General features: G+C 33.0%; 1 protein-coding gene across 1 annotated transcript in view; it reads right to left on the bottom strand.

Moving 5' to 3' along the window:
• sfswap (splicing factor SWAP) overlaps positions 1–20769 on the bottom strand; it is a 102958-nt gene that overhangs the window by 71739 nt on the left and 10450 nt on the right. The window contains exons 5-9 of the mRNA XM_051092707.1: positions 18462–18687; positions 16238–16353; positions 13331–13481; positions 281–566; positions 19–192 (exon numbers count right to left, since the gene is read on the bottom strand). Coding sequence (XP_050948664.1) covers positions 19–192; positions 281–566; positions 13331–13481; positions 16238–16353; positions 18462–18687 — 953 coding nt within the window. The remainder of the gene's footprint in view (positions 1–18; positions 193–280; positions 567–13330; positions 13482–16237; positions 16354–18461; positions 18688–20769) is intronic.

Raw genomic sequence — 20769 nt, 5'->3', positions numbered from 1 at the left:
AGGAACATAATTGCTTACCGCAGGTCATTCTTGGCACGCACACTGCTCTCGAATTTCACCCCGTTTCTGGCCACATACTCAGCTAGTTTGTCAATGACAGGCTGGATGTCGGGAGGCGGAGGGATGATGGCTGCGACAGGGGCAGCAGCCGCCGGCACCGTCGGTGCAACGGTGGTTTGAGGAGGTCGAGAACTGATGGATGAAAAGAAAAATAAAGCCAAATATTGGATTCCTGAAATATGTCAAGTTCTGCAGAAAGCAGAGACAGTAGGGTGCACACCTGGAAGTTGGAGGGGCGGCAGGAGCAGAATGTGAGAGCGGAGCAGATGCAGGAGCTGACACCGTGACTGGACCAGCAGCAGGGGCTGATGGGATTGCAGCCGCAGGATCCAACGAAGGTGTAGTCCCAGGGGGAGGAGGAGGACCAGATGCGGGAGGAGCCGGCATCATGCCAGTAGGCATCGAGGTGTAATAAGGGCTGGCATCAATCCCAGGAGGCGGCGGGGCAAGGCAGTACGTTCCGTCAGGCAGCATACAGTAGCCATAATACATAGCTGCCACATTAGCTGTGTGAAATAAACACACACACAGAGTTACTAAATCAGATGCACAAAATGTATTTAGTAACGTAATCTAAGTTACACATTTTAGGTAATGTATTCTGTATCGTTCTTTCTGTATCGTCCTTTCTTTCTTTTATTCTTTCTTTCTTTCTTGTTCTTTTTGTCTGTCTTTCTTTTTCATTCTTTCTTTCTTTCTTTCTTTTTCATCTCCGTTCTCTTTTTCGTTCTCTCTTTCTTTCATTCTTTATCTTTCTTTCTTTCTCTTTGTTTTCCGTTCTTTTTATTATTTTCTTTTTCTTTCTTACTTTTTCTTTCTTTCTTTCTTTCTCTTTTTCATTCGTTCTTTCTTTTTCACTCGTTCTTTCTTTTTCGTTCATTCTGTCCGTCTGTCTTTCTTTTTCATTCCTTCTTTTTCTTTTCCGTTCTTTCTTTCTTTCTTTTCCGTTCTCTTTTTCGTTCTTTCTTTTTGTTCTTTCATTCATTCTCTTTCTTATTTTCTTTCTTTCTTTCTTATTTTCTTTCTTTCCTTCCTTCCTGTTTGTTTTCCATTCTTTTTCTCTTTCTTTCTTTCTCTTTTTTCTTTCTTTCTTGTTCTTTTTTCTTTCAATTTTATTCTTTCTTACTTTCTATTTTCATTTATTTTTCTTTCTTTCTTTCTTTCTTTTTTTTTCTCTTTCTTTTTTTTTTTCAATTTCATTTTCTTTTTTCATTTATTTTTCTCTTCCTTTCTTTCTTTCTTTCTTTCTCTCTCTTTTCTTCATTCTCTTTTTCGTTCTTTTTCTTTCAATTTCATTATTTCTTACTGTCCTTTTTTGTTTATTTTTCTCTGTTTCTTTCTTTAGTCAAACCTGAATGGTATGACACAGTAGGATATTAGAAAGAAAAATTTAATATAAAAATATATAAAATTCACACACACACACACACGCATACATACATACATACATAAATATATATATATATATATATATATATATTTTTTTTTTTCCAATAAGATTTTTTAAGTATTTTATAATAAGCCTCTTATTATGTATAAGAATTCACACACACACACACACACACACATATACATATATGCATATATATATATATATATTTTATTTTTTTTTTTTTTCCCCAATAAGATTTTTTTTTTTAAGTATTTTATAATAAGCCTCTTATTATGTATAAGAATTCACACACACACACACACACACATATATATACATATACATACATATATACATATATATTTTATATATATATATATATATTTTTTTTTTTTCCCCCAATAAGATTTTTTTTTTTTTTTTTTAAGTATTTTATAATAAGCCTCTCAGGGGCACCAAGGCTGATCATCAAATAATAATCAAAAATAAAGTAAACTGAAATGTTATTATAATTTAAAATAGTTGGTTTCCATTTTAATATATTTCAAAATGTTATTTATTTTTGTAATGGCAAAGCTAAATTTTCAGCAGCCATTACTCCAGTTTTCAGTGTCACTTGTCCCTTAAAAATTATTCAAATAAGGATTCAATGTAGAAAATGGTTGTGCTGCTTATTATTATTGTGGAAAATTAGATATTATTTAATACCAAGTTAGAAAGAGCTGAATTTCTTTGCAATAGAATCTTAAAATACAAACCTTTCAATGGTAGTGAATTAATATAACCATTTCTATATATAATTATTGTATGTCTGCCTCACTTAATAACTGAGTCAAGGCCTTTTTTTCTCTGTCCCATTTGAAATGTAAAAGCAGAGCTTCATTCAAAGTTTTACTTGTCTGAATGTTTTTGGTGATCTCTGTTGAGCCCTGCATTAAAAATTAGTCATCAATAGCATTTCCGCTTTAGTTACATGGCGGCAAAAGTACACTGAGGGAACAGTTGATGCAAATTAAGAATTAAAATAATCTACGTTTGGATCACTGTCCGCATAATTAAATTTCCTTTTCAAGTAGAAGATAAAAAGCCAGCGGAAGAGAAAAATCACATCCGTTTGTTCTGCTCTAGCACAAATAATTAGGATCAAACTGTCCTCATGTTGAGATGGCAAGCATGTAAAGACATACAGTTCTTGAAAAACACTTAATAAAGCCTAATTACAGTCAAGCGCTGCTCCTTCCCTTCAGTCAACTGTTACAACGGCAAAAAAGAACCATTAAACAAAGCAGTTTAATAAGAAGCCAAAGCAAACAGATCCATGAGTTCAAGCACTATTAAGATCAACACAACCAAAGCTGTGCTATTAGGCAAATACAGAAAATATCTTGTTATGTGCACATTTTTTTTAAAGGCTTTATGGTTTAGTTTTCTCTTATAGCTTGGCTGAGTAAATGACAACATATACATTTTTTCAGCTGAACTATTCCTTCAAGTGAGCAAAGAGGTGTTTACACTTCACAAAGGTAAAGAGACGAACCCGCAGCACTCTGACAATGACGAAACACCACAAAAGAAACAATAAAGACATTTAAAGCTAGAGGAATTAAAGCAACAACATCTCCTGGGTACTCTTGAAGTCAGGGCTGTTCAGGACCTAGAAGAGACCACTAGTCCTGCTCATTTAGGCGAGTTTAGCATTCTGTCTGACTGCAGCCACACATCAAAGAGAGCTGAAAGAGGAAGGGGAGAGGGAGGACGGGGCGGCGGCGATCTGGATACATTTACTTCATGACTGACTGGGATGTGTGAATGCGCATGTGAGTGTGGGGAGAAAAGGAGAGAGAGGAACTGAGCGCAAGAGGGCGAGAGCCAAAAAGAAATCAGCAAAGGGAAAGAAAAAAGAGAGAGACACAAAGAGATTCTGCAAGAAAAGGAATAGAAAGAAGGAAAGAGTGAGAGATGTGTGTGGCATGTGTATCTCCACATTTTATGATGTGGCAGAACTAGGACTGTGACTCACAATTATGAAATTTTTAATAAAACTACATTAAGATCATTACTATGCAACAATATTTCATCCCTATTTATTTATTTATATGGCAGACTGTAATAAGCAGGATGATGCACAGCCGGTTATTACTGCGAAATAAACCCCTTAAGCGCACAGTATGGTAAATATTAATATAAACAGTTTTGTTTTGTAAATAATAGCAAAACATTAAAACTATTGCTGTCAATCTATTAAAAAAATTAACTAATTAATCGCACATTTTTTTCTGAAATTAATCGTGATTAATACCTTCTAACATTAAAGTTTTTAATTATACTTTTATACTGCAATAATTCACTTACTTCAATATATATATACATACATACATACATACATATATATATATATATATATATATATATATATATATATATATATATACACACACACACACACATATATATATATATATATATATATATATATATATATATATATATATAGATACAGATATAGATATATATATATAGATAGATAGATATATATATGACATCTTTTTTATGACTGAAGCCATTTAACATTACAGTACAAATCGAGAGCTATCAATTTAACATTTATTAGACTTTAAAAAATAACATCTAATTTAAGTGAACTTAAAACAATCTTCACAAAAACCCATTATAATAAATGTCATATAGCTCTGCCCTTCAGCAAGAAAATACAGCCTAATTTAATAAAGTTATAAAACACTAAATTCTAATATAAATAAAGATATAGCTTAAAACTACAGAAGTTATTGATTACCTCTTTTTAAATTTGTTGTTTGATTAACAGACATCACAGCAGCTGGTTACTAGGATATTGTGACCGCTGTTACCTTAAAAGCTGCTGCTGCTGAACTTGACGTGGATCTGAAACAGCTTTAAATGTTACTCATAAATAATAAATACTTACATGCATAGTTTAAGCCAGCTTTAATCACCTTTTTTCTAACTTCATGACTTAAAGGGATAGTTCACCCAAAAATGAAAATTTAATGTTTATCTGCTTAGCATCTCGCTCAAAAATGACCAAAAAGTTTTGATATTTTAAAAGTGAGTGAGATGCTAACGGTCTAATCAGATTCAATGATCTATGCTAATCTATGCTAAAAGTGCTACCGCCAGATCCGGCAAACGGCCGAATGTATTAAAATACGGTAAAACTCAAATTTATAACTCTAGGGGAGCTGGAAAATGAGCCTTATTAAAAAAAAAAAAAAAGTGGAGTGGAGTGGTCAAGACATGAAACAGTCGGTCTGTCCAATAGCATTTTCTTTTACTTCTGATCCACCGCAATGTCCAACTGTCCTGAGCGCGTTCACAACAGCTGGCGAGTGATGTGTCAACGTGCTCTGGCATATATACAAGAGCATGCAACCATAACTTCAGTTGATCAGGCTCAAAAGTTGGGAGTCTGTGAAAAGTCAACACTCCCGGATAAGTTCGGGCAAGCAAACGTAATCTTTTAGTTTTTAATCCACTGCAATAATCAGGATAAGCAGAAGTAATTACCATTTTGAGTAGTCGTAGTACCCACAATCTCACTGTGTAAACTATGAGTGACGTATACGTGCGACAGATCGCTTCCGCGCATACGTCTATTATGCCAGAGCACGTTGACGCGTCACGCAAGGGCTGTTGTGAACGCGCTCAGGACAGTTTGACATTGCGGTGGATCAGAGGTAAAAAAAAAAAATGATATAAATACTGTTCAGTGTCTTGCACAGACCAATTGTTTCATGTCTTCAATGTATCGTCACGAGCCGCAGGGTTTAATTTGGTTTTGTCCGTGTATGTTTTTTTGACTCTCAATGGCGTGGATCCCACTGACTGCCATTATATGACTGACAGACTGCAACGGTTTAAGTTAAAAATCTTCGTTTGTGTTCTACTAAAGAAAGTCACCTACGTCTTGGATGTCCTGGGGGTAAAGCAGATAAACATCAAATTTTCATTTTTGGGTAAACTATCATTTTAACTGACGACATGACTATGACATTGGATATTCATAGTTTCATTTGGGTTTGAATATGCTACAGCGCTTTAATATAGCCAACACAGCGTGTGCCGGCACATTTGTTTGACTTGGGCCTGGCACTGAGGTGATGCTGGAGTGCACGTCTGAAAAGTCTCCCATTTGATGTGCTCGTAAAGATGTTTTGTGTCTAAATAAATGCAATTCTTTAGCAGTTGTGAGTGGGGTGGCCAAACTTAGCCCCACCCCTGCGTTAATTGCATTAAATATTTAACAAAATTAAATATTAAAAAAAAAAAAAAAAGTAATCACCTGTATTAACGTGCTAATTTTGACACCAATAATTAAAACATTAACATTTAATTATAATATTTAATTAAATATAAAGGTATTTGAAATATATTTAAGTAATTAAAATAATTTGTTTTGTAATTTGTGTTTGGAAGTGGCAGTCGTAGTTTCAGCAAATACCAGCAATTAGATCTACTAATTATGAACGGCTGATAATTTAGTCATTTTGACAGGCCTGTTTCCTTCAGACTACACAATAACCATATAACTGAATGACATCCCTTCTCAGTAATAACCACAGCAGAATTCACATATCTCATAACAAACGGGTCCTTACTCCACCTCCAGCTTAGCAGGCTTCATTTTCAATGATGGAATCTAATCGTTTACGACGTCTCCCTGTGGAGATAAAGAGGCAGAGAGCTGTGGAAGATCTGGAGTCGAGCATGTGCTGCTGGATTTGACTCGAGCGCTATTTGAGAAAGATCAGCCTGAAGAATCAACAGACAATCCTCAATGCCTCAGGGAACACGTCTCAAACGCAAACAAATTTACGCTTACTCTGGCAAATAAGTCTGGGAGCGACTTCCCTTCGATGAATTATGTTCTGAATCATATAAGACACCTCAGCTGGCTAAGAGAAGCTGTAACCCAAAATGGTCCTGAGACCAGAACTTAGCATGAAATGTCAAACATAAGACTCCATTAAAGGTATAGTTCACCCAAAAATGAAAATTCTGCCTTTAATTAAATACCCTCATGTCATTGCAAACCCATAAGAACACAAATTAAGATATTTCTGACAAAATCTGAGAGCTTCCTGACCCTGCACAGACAGCAACGCAACTACCACGTTCAAGGCCTGGAAAGTTAGTAAGGACATTGTTAAAATAGTTCATGTGACATTAGTGGTTCAACCTTAAAGTTTATGAAGCTATTAGAATACTGTAAAGAAAATAAAAATAACAACTTTTTTCAACAATTTCTTCTCTTCTGTGTCAGTCTTCAACACACGTTCATGGAAGTACCACGATGCATACGTGTGGTGCTGCTGACGCATGAGCTGGTGTTCTGGCCGTTAAAAATCATGTTCCGGGGGATAAAATACACGTTTTAAATTCGAGGTTTTTAAATTTTTAAATTTAAACCTGGTAAATTCGAATTTCAGGGGCTCAATATAACGTTATTGAGGTCCCCAGGACATCAAAAAGAACAAACTCAACAGTGTTAAAGTAGCCCAGGAAAAGCGTGGACTTGGCAACACTGGAGTATGGCTCTTCACCACACAGAAGAGAGGGGCGGGGTGAGCAGAGCTCATTAGCATTTAAAGGGACATGCACTGGAACTGGTTGCTGTTAAAAGAGCTATTTTTGACAAGGTAAAAAGGGTGTTGTTTTACACTACCATTGAGAAATTTTAACCAAAGTATGGACTTATTTCTAGGGCTGTCAAACGATGAATCGCGATTAATTGCATACAAAATAAAGGTCTAGGTTTGCCTAATATATGTGTGTGCACTGTGTAATTATCATGTATATATAAATACAAACACATTCATGTATATATTTAAGAAATATTTACAAGTATATGTATTTATTAGGGCTGTTGAACGATTAATCGCAATTAATCACATACAAAATAAAAGTTTGAGTTTGCCTAATATGTGTGTGTGTACTGTGTGTAATTATTATGTATATGCACATGCACATGCACACAATTTAATGTATATATGTATGAGAGAAATATGTTATGTACAAAATATTTTATTTATATATAATATAAATTATATAAAAATTATAATAAATATATGCGTTTGTATTTATATATACACATGATAATTATACACAGTACACACACACATATTAGGCAAACTCAAACTTTTATTTTGTATGCGATTAATCACGATTAATCGTTTGACAGCCCTAGTATTTATTATAATTTTTATATAATTTATATTATATATAAATGAAAATATTTTGTACATAAATGACATTTCTCTTAAATATATACATTAATTTGTTTGTATTTATATATACACATAATAATAACAACACACAGTACACACACATATTAGGCAAACTCAAACTTTTATTTTGTATGCGATTAATCACGATTAATCGTTTGACAGCCCTAATATTTATTATAATTTTTATATAATTTATATTATATATAAATAAAAATGTTTTGTAAATAAATGACATTTCTCTTAAGTATATACATTAATTTGTGTGTATTTATATATACATAATTACACACACATTTTAGGCAAACTCAAACATTTTACAGACCTACATCATATCAACTTATGGAAAATGGGCATCTGATGACTCCTTTAAACATATTCAGATAAGAAACTGTTAATTTAAATTGTACTATTATTTATTATTATTATTATTATTATTATTATTATTATTATTTCACAACATTACTGTTTCTACTAGCTTAAAATATAAAATATATGCAGACTCAGCGAGCATAAGAGAAACATTTCGTCTTACAGACTCCAAGCATTTTAAGCTGTATGGCAGTATGTCAGTGAGTAAGTTCATTCAAAACCCATTTCAACTGATTCAATGAGAGAGTAATCTGTTTTGGGCCAGTGAGTTCATCTGTGACTCATTTGTGAGTGGTTTGATTCATTTAAAAAAGACCTGGCTCAGAAGAGTCATTCGACTGTAAGATCACAACCCAGCCAAAACAATTTCTTTGCTGTACAGTAAACACTGTCAGAGTGGTTCAGTATGGTGTTCTATAACAATAACACATTAACCCAATTATGCAGTTCCTACAGACACTGATCTAACCACCCTCATGACTCATTAAATAAAAACAGACAACTTATTCTACTGGGATTGCAGTTTTGGCAGCAGCTTAGTCCAGTAACAGAGCGGTTCAAATGTCACACCTCCCCACTGTCAACATATTTAATAAACTGCATTAATCAGCCGAGCTGAATGGACGCGGATCAGCGAGGTCTACTGAACCCTGATGAAATAAGAGCGTAATTGTTCTAGTGATGTGAAACGGACAAAACGGCCTGATCTTTTCTGCAGAAGAGCGATGTTTTACCGGAGTAATGGGGAGGGCGAGGTTGGCATGGTGTGGCGCCGGGGCGAATGACAGGCAATGAGCAGAGCATTCTGGGAGGAATGAGCGGGACAGTGTGTGTGACACAATAAATCTGGAGTCTTCTTAAGCTATGGCTGCAAACAAGGATATTCACTGAGTGTGCATGACATGACATCCTGCCGCCAGTTAACCAAAGGAATCTGTTTTCATAAAGCAGTTTTGAGCATTTGACATTTGAGTGTACCACATGGTTGGAACTTGGGCTGGGGTTGATAGCAACCATTTTAAATATATCAAGAAGGGGAACTAATTCAAACTTGACTCCGGCAGAGACGGAACAACATTTACCGTACTTTAAACAAATTTAATGCCAAGCGTCCCTCAAAGACAAATACACAGCAAACCTCAGATACAGGCCAGTGCCTTGGAAAAATAACCCTCACATTTGGACAGAGATTATAGGATGACTGTGGTTAAGCCTACAGAACCTCTTTGTCATGCTGTTAATCCTAGAAAATACACATTTGCAGTCAAAGTAGCTTTTCTTTTGAGAAACTGGCCCACTCAAGCGCCTTCGGGCACTGTAATCCTGTGGCACTTCCCTCAAGAAACCAGCAGAGCTCCTTCAGTCAGGCTAATTGAGACAAATCAACGGTCCCAGCTTGAGTGTCTCACCAGCTGAGCGCTAAATTCTCCATTTCCAATAAAAGGCGAATTGTTCGCTCCCCACAGTACCTTAAATCCTTGCGAGTTAAAGTAAGAGTACCAGCTAACGGCAAATGGAAGTTTTAGCACCATGGGATTCTAGAGGACAAAAGCCTTCTGTTATTCACTTTGGTCCAAAAAAAAAATCAGCTGGCACTTGCCATCAAAATTTGGCTGGGCAATTAAAAATGCTTATTTATTTATTTATTTATTTATTTTTATTATTAATAGGTGGGGCTATCAATAACTCAATAATTATTATTATTTTTTTCATATTACCAATAATCAAACCAAGTCAAATTACCAATAACAGCTGGAATTGCCAACCTAAATGATGATGACACATGATGATATAAATATAAATATACAGTTTAACACTTGGAAGTGCAATAATGATGGCAAGCACTAGCAGATTTATTTTGTCAAAAAGACACAAAGTATTGCATTAAAAATATTTTTCTTAATTTATAAACGTGTGTGCGTATATATATATATATATATATATATATATATATATATATATATATATATGTATATATATATATATATATATATATATATATATATATATATATATATATATATATATATATATATATATATATATATATATATATATATATATATATATATATATATATATATATATATATATATATATATATATATATATATATATATATATATATGTATATATATATACATATATATACATACATACATACATATATATATATATATATATATATATATATATATATATATATATATATGTATATATATATATATTTTTTTTTTTTTTTTTTTTTTGATTTATTTAAATTAACATTTGAAATTTATTTAAATTCACATATACATACATATCTCAAAATAAAACAGAAGCTGAAGTACTACGATTAGCAAACAAAAAATACAAATAAAAAAGCACATAATAACATTACTAAAATGTAAGCTACATCTAAAACTGAAAATCTAAAATAAAGAAATTAATAATATTTAATATTTTATTTAAATTAACATTATATACTGAAAATCATTATATAACTAAAAAAATCAAAATGATAAAAAAAATGCTATAATAGTCTATAAATAATACTAAAATAACACTGCTGGTTTTTAGAATTTACATTAAAGTACTAATTTAGAAAGGGGCATCTGCATTATGCAGTCATCGCGTTGAGAACAAGCTGAGAACGCTGTTTCTAAATTAATTCATTTCCATTTTATCAGCATATCAAGACTTCATCTTCACGTTTTGTTTTTTTTTTGGCAGTAGCAAAAACAACATTTTTTTTTTTTTTTATTAGCATTATTTTTTTACAGATTTACACAAAAGCAGAATGTTCCCTTCCCATTATAATCAGCAAACCTATTATTGCACGAATCTCTTATCTGTACTGTTGATTATAATAGGACTGTTCTAGTTGCAGCGTATATCGGGTACTACACTGCAAGCAAGTGCTGCAATAGCAAGCGAATCCAATATTATTCCAAATTACCACAGATTACTTTTCGTTTTGATTCTAAAGCTGCTTTTTGAGCATCAGGTGCACTCATTTTGGCACCAACAACAGGAAGCACACATCTGTGGTTCAGACTGCTTGAAACCTACTCATTAGAAGCAGACGTTGTTACTGATAGACTTATAGACTAATTTGAGCGCCTCTGATTGGCCATTGAATTCACGCGCACAGCGAACATGTCTGTGATTGGCTATGGTGCTCAACAGCTGCAAAAATCAGAGGATGTAGTGAGAATCAGTTCAAGTGGCGAAAGTAAAACTGCCTTTAACGTCGTAAAGTTGTTGAATTAGAACTGACTGAAGATAAGGAGGGCACAATGGGCCGTCTGCCCACTTTAGTACTTAATTTAATGAACTTTGCTCGCATTGAAGGGTCAGCTTCATTGCCATTTTCACTCAAGGACGCCCTGGAAATCAATCATCCTAAAAATAATTCAAGATGTTAATGATTTGCCACAGTCTTTAAAGAGCTGGCATTGTAGTCCTCACTCATTTCCATTAAAAGGCTCTTCTCAAGTAGACATATGTCTTTGTTCATCAACTCGAGACATGCCAAGAATGACCTACCTCATCCAAAAAAAACTAACAGAAGTCTATCAAGCTGCAGTTTCAGTTTGCGTCAAGCTTTATGGTGCATTTTAAGTCTCAGCACACTGCAAATGTCAAGCCCATTTATGTTCACCAAGTGTTAAAACATAATTCTGTTCTTTCAGTAAAGCAGCCAAAATGGTTAACGGTATACGGTGCAGGTGAAATTTTTTAAAGCATGTCATAAAATTGCATACAGAAATTTCCATGAATAAGTTATTCTGTGTAAAAACTGTTATTCAAGTTGTAATCTTTTTTTTTTTTTTTTTACTTAGACATGGTAATGATTGTTGTTAAATATTTATGACTTATTCTTTTAGTAATTATATATACACTACCAGTCAAAAGTTTTTGAAGAGTTTTCATTTTTTTAAATTTTAAAGCCTGCATTTATTTGATCCAAAATACAGTAAAAGCAGCAATATTGTGAAATATTTTTACTATTTAAAAAAAACTGCTTTCTATTTTAATATATTTTAAAACGCAATTGATTCCTGTGATCAAAGTAACATTTTCGGCATCATTACTCCAGTCTTCAGTGTCACATGATCCGTCAGAAATCATTCTAATTTGCTGATTTATTATCAATATTTAAAACAGCTGAATACATTTTTCAGGATTCTTTGATGAATAGAAAAATTCAAAGATCAGTATTTATATAAAATAAAAAGCTTTTGTAACATCATACCAATCAAAAGCTTGGAGTCAGTATAACCTTTTTTTTTTTTTTTTTTTTAATACTTTCATTTAGCAAGGATGCTTTAAATTGACCAAAAGTGTTCATCAAAGAAACCTGAAAAATTCAAATAACAAATTAAATGTAATTCAAATGATTCAAGGCTATTTTGTTCATTAAATGTGAATTAAAGTTATGTATGTAATTGTCTTATTGCTTTATTTTTTTAATTTACTTATTAATTTAAGCAGGGTAGGTCAAAATATAGTCCTGACAAGTCCTGAAAAAAAAAAAAAAAAAAAAAAAAAAAAAAAAAAAAAACCTCTTTGATAAAAAATCTTATCTATCTTATCTGTTAGGTTTTTACATTAACTCAGACTACTTTCACATGCTCTGCAAACTGTAAACTTGATAAAGATGCTTGCGTTATTAAGAATGCATGACTGGTTACTTGAGCCGCTATTAAGTTATCAAATTAGCCATTTTCAACTATAATAATAATAATAATAATAATAATAATACATGTTTCTGAGCAGCAAATCAGAATATTAGAATGATTTCTGAAGGATTATGTGACTGGAGTAATGATGCTAAAAATTCAGCTTTGAAATCACAGGAATAAATTACATTTTAAAATATATTCAAATAAAAAAGTTATTTTACATAGCAAAAAATATAATTTTTTTTTTACTGTTTTCGCTGTACTTTGGATCAAATAAATCCAGGCTTGGTGAGCAGAAGAAACGTCTTAAAAAACATTACAAATCTTACTGTTCAAAAACTTTTGAGTGATAGTATATGTGTGTTGGTCATTATTAATATAATATATATCATTATTTATTATTACTATTATTGTTGTTTTGTTGTTATTGTTATTATTATTATTATTATTATAATGAATGGTGCACAACTAGTAATAATTATTTTTTATTTTATTTTATTTTAATTTTGTGCAGCCCTAAGCTCTTTAAGTTCTAAAACGTTGTTGCAGGACCTTTTGTTAGTTCTATAGATCACATGTTGATTTGACGGTATACTCACGGTCAGATGTATATTCTGCCTGTGCGGCTACCGCCGAAGACTGATGCTCTTCTTCTGCTTTGGTGGCCATCGCTGCAGCACCATTTTTCTCCTGTTTGGCTTTTCGAACAAGCGCTGCCAGCGGGTGATCTGGGTCCATGACCTGCAAAGGCTATAACACATGAAAACACAAAGTCAAGCTGTTTACACATAACAAAAAAAATAGAAAGACCATATAAATAGAGTAAGTCAATAAATCAATCTAGCTAGTGTTTTTGCAAGGCCCCTTGGAAGCAAATCACTGTTTGTAGCACATGCTTTTTCAGGTGGCTCTGTGGCAGATCCTTCCAGGCTTCTCACAGAGTTTGGCTGCATTTAGGTATTTTCCTTGTCTGTGTGATCAGACACAGCTCCAATTGTGTATAAGCTAGCCAGTATAAAATTGCATAAGAATAAGACGTCTGGCATACTGGGATGTCACTATAAACCAAAGATTTCAAGTCTGCGCTCGTCTCTCCTCAGTACTTCCTGCCACTGGATGTCACTCCATGCTTTATAGACTTTTGCATGCTGTCATCACTTCTTTCTGTTGCCGTCCTGCATGAATGGTTTCCTTCCCTACCCTGTGAGACCACTTCTTTTCAGCAGACGTGCTGAACATGCATTTTACTGGATTCCCTTCTGTCCCCTAAGGAGATGACCTTTTAAGTACCATTCACCAGATGCAGCCTTTTCTGCCTTCCCAGTGCATTTTCAGTCTAGTCTCTACAAATGCCTACATGGTATTATGACACAATGGCTTCGAAATCCAATTTGCTGGCCTGTTGCTCACTGAATAACAAACTTATGTTCTGGGATACAGCATAAGGGTGAGGAAACAATGACAATTTTAATTTTCAGGTGATAAGCTTGTGCAGCTGAAGCTGATATACTGTTGAAATACTGTTTTTCACCACTAGAGGTGCGATATTACAAGTTAGAGCTCTTGAATATTCATCACATCAGCAGAAATCATTCTTCAAGGGCTTATAAATGAATAAAATTTGGGGGAGAAAAGGTTCCACCCTCTGGGTATGAATTTGGCTTTATTTCACATTTCCATTATAGAAAACGTATGAGAGAGGAGAAAAGTATGCATAAGAAAATCTCTGAAGGACCAAGCTAGAAATCATAAAAACAGAGCAAAGGTTTGTTGATCATATGCTTTCATGCTATAAAAACCAAAACATCTAGTTTTCTGTGATATATTAAACATTCATATGGCAATCTCTGTTCATTTAAATATGTTAAGAAAGTAATTTAGCTGACTAACATAAATGAAGCCTGGTGGAAATTGCAAAAATGATTTGTGATAGTCTTCAAAGCATAATTTAAAACGGGTTGAAAATTATAAACAAACCACCATATGCCATCATTTTTCCAGCATGTCTGTTTATGAATTTATAGCTGTCCAGGAATTTCATTAGAAATGCACAATTTCTTGGTCATTTAAAAGCTAATAAACCTAATGAATTTAGATGCTATATTAAATAATCATTATATAAATTATAAAATTATAAAAGTAATTTTATTACAAGTAATTACATGCATAACTGTAATTCACATACACATATATATATATATATATACACACACACACACACACATATACATATACATATATAACATTTATTTATTTATTCTTTTCTGGAGAAAGATAAATGCAACAAATAATATGTGTGTGTATATATATATATATATATATATATTATATTCTGAGAAATGTATAAATAATATTTATATTTTATTATATAAATGATTCAAGGCTATTTTTTCATTAAATGTGAATGAAAGTTATGTATGTAATTGTCTTATTGATTTATTTTTTTATTTACTTATTTATTTATTTAAGCAGGGTAGGTCAAAATCTAAAAATCTAAATCTAACTGCCTGACAAGACTAAAAAAAAAAAAAAAAAAATCTTAAAATCTTTGATAAAAATCTTATCTGTTATGTTTTTACATTGACTACTTTCACATGCTCTGCAAACTGTAAACTTGATAAAGCTGCTTGCGTTATTAAGAATGCATGACTGGTTACTTGAGCCGCTATTAAGTTATCAATCCACCATAACATGCGGGTGGCATAAATCCCGTTTTCTGGAAGATCCAGAACACACAGGTTGACTAAGCCACAGAAAAACATGACATGCAGAGTGAACTCAAGTGTAAGACCAGAGATGAATGTTCAACACTCACTCTTCCTTTAGCATGAGAAAACTTAGTTTAATCATTTCTGACAATTCTGGCAGTATTAGGCTCTAATAACCACGACTTAGCTCCTTTAAATAAATTAGATCAGTCTTGCAAAACAGAAAAAAAAAAAAGTTTATATAAAGTTCATGATCGAAACGCAAACTTTATACGTCAAGATGAATGCTGAAGAAGCTATTAGGAAACGAAATCAGATAACATTAGTTTATTTTACAAGCTTTTATCTCTAATGTCTCTCTGTGCCACTCTCACAAAAATGACAGAGCAACTCAGATTAAACATACAGAATATTAAATGAAGAAATCAAAGATATAAGCATCTGATGAGAACTTCATATCCTTATTTGAACAAATATATAAAAAGGGAACACTTTGATGTCAGATGCTTTCATATCAGGCCCAGTTCTGCCAAGGAATAAAACAACTTAAGAGCAATTTGACATTCGTTTTGAAATCTATTGCTTTGAACACTTATCCATCGAATTAGAAAATAATAGTAACAGTCTATTTAGCTAGGTTAACTGAGTGCAAAAAATGTATGTTTTAGCACAGTGTGCATAGTGGGGTCTTTTAGTTATGAACACGTCTGATAAAAAAAGAAATGTAATCCAGGCTGAAAACTGTCAAAAGCATGTATTAATATTTCTAAGCAGCATGGGGTATGTTTGAAGCCATACCTTCATTATTTCCTCCAGACGAGAGCTCTTCTTGGTTGCAAACAAACTCGGGTGCAGGTAGCTTCCATCCCCATCATCATCATCATCGTCGTCGTTAGAATCGTCTGACTTTGATTCTGTTTCAAAAGAGCCAATTGATTGGATTGTGTAATATCACATTTGTTAATTATTCTAAAAACTACTGATTCAATTCAACTTGTTAAATGTTCAATATACAACACAAAATGATATATACTACTGTTCAAATGTTTTGGGTCAATAATATTAATTAATTAATTAATAGGGCTGTCAAACGATTAATCGCAATTAATTGCATTATAGAGACAGACAGACTGAGAGAGAGAGATTTTTTTAACATATATACACATGTATATATGTGTATTTATATATAACTTATAAATACACACAGTACACATACAAATATTATGTAAACACAAACTTTTATTTTGGATGCAATTAATCATGATTAATCATTTGACAGGCCTACAGTAACACTATTTTAAGGTGTCTCTGTTACACGTTACATGCACTTACTATTATAATAAAAATTAACTATACATAATTACATGCAAGTAACCCTAAGCCAACCCCTAACCATATAGTAAGTACATGTAGTTAATTAATATTACTCAGTAGTTTCTAGTACACAATTATATTTTTCCAAATCACACCACTATATGTTGAAAAAGCCATATCTTTTGTTCAAAAATGATGTTCATATCACATACAACCCTGGTATTCAGCTGTCCGATTTTGTAAAGTTGCTCATTCTACTCTGCATTTAAGCATGAAAATGACCTCAAATATAAATTAATTTCATAGTTTTGCCTTCAGTTAGATTAGGTTAAGACTTTTGGATATGTGCTTCAAAAATAATAAGTGTTTATTGTGATATAACTTGTTTTATTTGTGTCCGAAATCCATTGTCAACTAAGTTACCCACTAGAAAACCCCTCCTCAAAAAGGAATGGTTTGTCCCATTCTCGCATAATTTGCATAGTATGATGATATTTCCTCTAGAAGCACATGAATGGAACACTAGAAGTTATGTTCCCTCTCTTTCCCCTAATATTGGTTAAACTAGCAAACCTGTGTCTTAAATTGGCTGTCAACAGTGTTACACAAGTACTATTGCTGCAAATTTAACTAAAGACAATTTAACTAAAACTTATGTTTTGTATATGAAAATATATTTCTAAACATCCCATATGCTCAGTAGTTCAAGGCTTCCATGTTGAGTATAGGCCCAAAACGCTAAAAATGTCAACTAAGTTACCCGTCAACTGTGTTACTCAGTAAAGGTAACATGGTGGACAGCAGCAAACATAGATGGTATTTTATACACCATCTTATTTTATTCCTACAGATCACATTTATTTATATATCATTTTATACAATATAGACTGTTTTAAAGCAGCTATGTAAGGTCATGTTTGGGTTTTTGAAAAACTTTTTGTACCCTTAATTATAGAATGACCCAATTATGCTGTAACAAGGACACCTTAAAATAAAGTGTAACCCTATGTTTTTAGTCTCTTATACTTCCCAAGACTGCATTTATTTGATAAAAAATGCAATAAAACCACTAATATGGTAAAAATATTATTATAATTTAAAATTACTGTTTTTATAGTTTTTTAATATATTTTGAAATGTAATTTATTCCTGTGATGGCAAAGTAGAATTTTCAGCAGTTATTACTGCAGTTATTACTCCAGAAATCATTCTAATATGCTGATTTGGTGCTCAAAACATGTCTTATTAGCAATGCTGAAAACAATTGTGCGGTTTAATATTTAGTTTGAAGAAGCAGTGATACTTTTTCCAGCATTCATTTTACATTCATCTTTGCTAAACAAAAAGTATTAGTTTCTGTCAAAATTTTTTTACTGACTCCAAACTTTTGAGTGGTAGTGTATTTTGAAGCAAAAATAGACATTTCATTTTTTCCAAAGAGCAAACTGAATTATGAAAAGCGGGTGTTGTATAACAGAGCAAATCACTATATTTTTTGATTTACAATAACCAAAGACTGATAAAAGTCAAACCGAAGAACATCATCATCTCTAGAATTTCTAGAATCTACAGTCTTTTTTTAGAGCATTTTCTTTTTTTGATTTTCAAGAAAGCCTTTTTTGTTTGAAATAATGTCCACAGAATTACAAGGGAATTAACAAGGTCAAACTATCATGTCAAATTAAACTCTGACACAAAAAAAACTTACCCTGCTGCTGGTCCTGCTTGCTCTCTGATGCCGCAGTGTATCTCCCCTCCTTCATAGCTCGTAAAATATGTTTGTAGTAAGGGTTCAGGTAGTGGTCGAACCGCAGGAAGTCAAACTGGGAGTTCCCAGACTGCTTTGCCTTCAGCACAATTTCAAATTGGGCCCCCTGCTTGCATACAAAGTTGGCGGTGCGCTCGATAATAGCGTGCGTCTTGGTGGTTGCCGGCTGAAAAAGATGGCAAAGAAATAGGGTAAACAAGACTGAAATTCTGATTAAGCTTATAAGAGAATATGCCACTTTAAAACATAAAGATTAATTAGAAAATATGTATAGGGAAAAACACGTATAGAACATTTATTATCAATTACTTCAGGCGCAGGATTTTCTAGCTACTGCAGTTTACACAAATAAATTACGTGGGAGTGTGGACTGGCACTCTATGAATCTAACCAGGGACGTCATTAATTCATTTCCAGCTACACATGCAGATTTAAAATAGTCACAAATCTTTCAAGCTGCAGACAAAATCATATTCATGCGCTGAGCTGATTTACAGCGAGGCTGTATTTTAAATGACAAATGGCACCAATAGTTGTCCAAATGACACATATCCTTCATTAGAAAGGAAGAATGAATATTGCAAGAGCAGAATTTTTCGAAAGCCTGCACTTTAGTTCCAACGTCCAGGTAAACAGAGAATCTATTGCTTTCAAAGCCCCAGAGACCAAGAGAGTCAAATAATGACTTGCTAATTTGAAGATAAACAACCCAACGTTTGTCTTGAAAATCGGATTCTTTTGTTGCTTCAAGCTATTTGCTGTACAATAAGCAAGGTAATCAGAGCGGCTGAAGATTAATAATTCACAATGCTCCTTCAAAGAACCTCGCAGACTTGAAACTAATTGGGCTTTTCAAGGCTGTGAAACTGAAGGTTTCAACTAATCCTCCAACCTTGAGATGTATATCTCCCTCCACCAAAAAAAAAAAAAAAAAAAAGTGCTGGTTGTTCCAAGTGTCTCACTGAATGGTGAAGTATTTATGTTGCTGTTTCCAATAGGCCTTGGTGGGAAAGCGCTGACAAATCCACGGTTTAAGAGGATAAAGGAGGAGCATCGAGACTCCTGAGCTTTTAGAGAAGTATAATTTGAGGGATCAACTTGCTTTCAGCTAGAGGCACAGTAAAAAAAAAAATTATCAGTGATTGTGTGTGGCTCCCAAACGAGGGATCCTGCGGAGATAAAAGCCCATGTCTGGTTTGTACAGATTGACGTTTGCATCCCACCGTGTGCACGCCGGTTATACAAAGGAAGATCTTTATACCTCAATCAAAATCAGAAACTTCTGAATAGAAAAGAACAGACAACAGAGTCTTTACTTGACACACAGTCATAAATGGTCTCTTGCAGAGTGCAAATCAACAATCTTTCGGCTTCAGTTATCAGACATCCAACAATTAAAATGCAAATCAAGTACGTATTTAATTAAAATATGTACGTAATGGTGATTACAAGTAGGCATGCAGAATGTATTGGTTCAGTATCAATTTTCTGCAAATATTAGAGGCTTTCATTTAGAGGCAAAATGAAAAATCTGTCATGATTTACAAGCCCTCCAGCGGTTACAAACCTGTATGAATTAATTTCTTCTGATGAACACAAAAAAAGATATTTTGAAGAATGTTAGGGAAAAAACAGGTTTGGAACAACTTAAAGGTGAGTGAATGATGACAAAATTTTCATTTTTGAGTGAACCACCACTTTAATTGTTCTGCATCCCCGATATTGAATATTTAATATTGTGTGCTCATTTCCTAGGTTTTTAGATCAACATCTAACTCACTTAAATTTAATCTTTAAAAACACTCTTATATGTAATCTTTAGCAAATCTCCAAATAAATATTTATTTTAATCCCGTTCAATTTAAAAGCTGTGACGCCTTAAAGGGGAAGTTCACTTCCAGAACAAAAATTTACAGATAATTTACTCACCCCCTTGTCATCAAAGATTACCCCCTTTCTTCAGTCGTGAAGAGATTATGTTTGAGGCAAACATTTTAGGATTTTTCTCCATATAGTGTGCCTGTGAGTTTGAACTTCCAAAATGCAGTTTAAATGCAGCTTTAAAGGGCTCTGAACAATCTCAGCTGAGGAAGAAGTGTCAGTTATTTTCTAAAAAAAAAATAAATAAATAAAACAATTTACAGTTTATATATTTTTTAACCTCAAATGCTTGTCTTGTCTAGCTCTATGTAAACTCAGGTTTAATATAGTTATGGTATGTCCCAAAAAATGTCCATTTCATTTTCTT

This window comes from Labeo rohita, chromosome 21 (genome assembly GCF_022985175.1).
Source record: "Labeo rohita strain BAU-BD-2019 chromosome 21, IGBB_LRoh.1.0, whole genome shotgun sequence".
In the NCBI taxonomy this organism is placed as follows: Eukaryota; Metazoa; Chordata; class Actinopteri; order Cypriniformes; family Cyprinidae; genus Labeo; species Labeo rohita.
The sequence above is the reverse complement of the archived record's forward strand: the minus strand, read 5'-3'. Positions and strand labels throughout refer to the sequence as shown.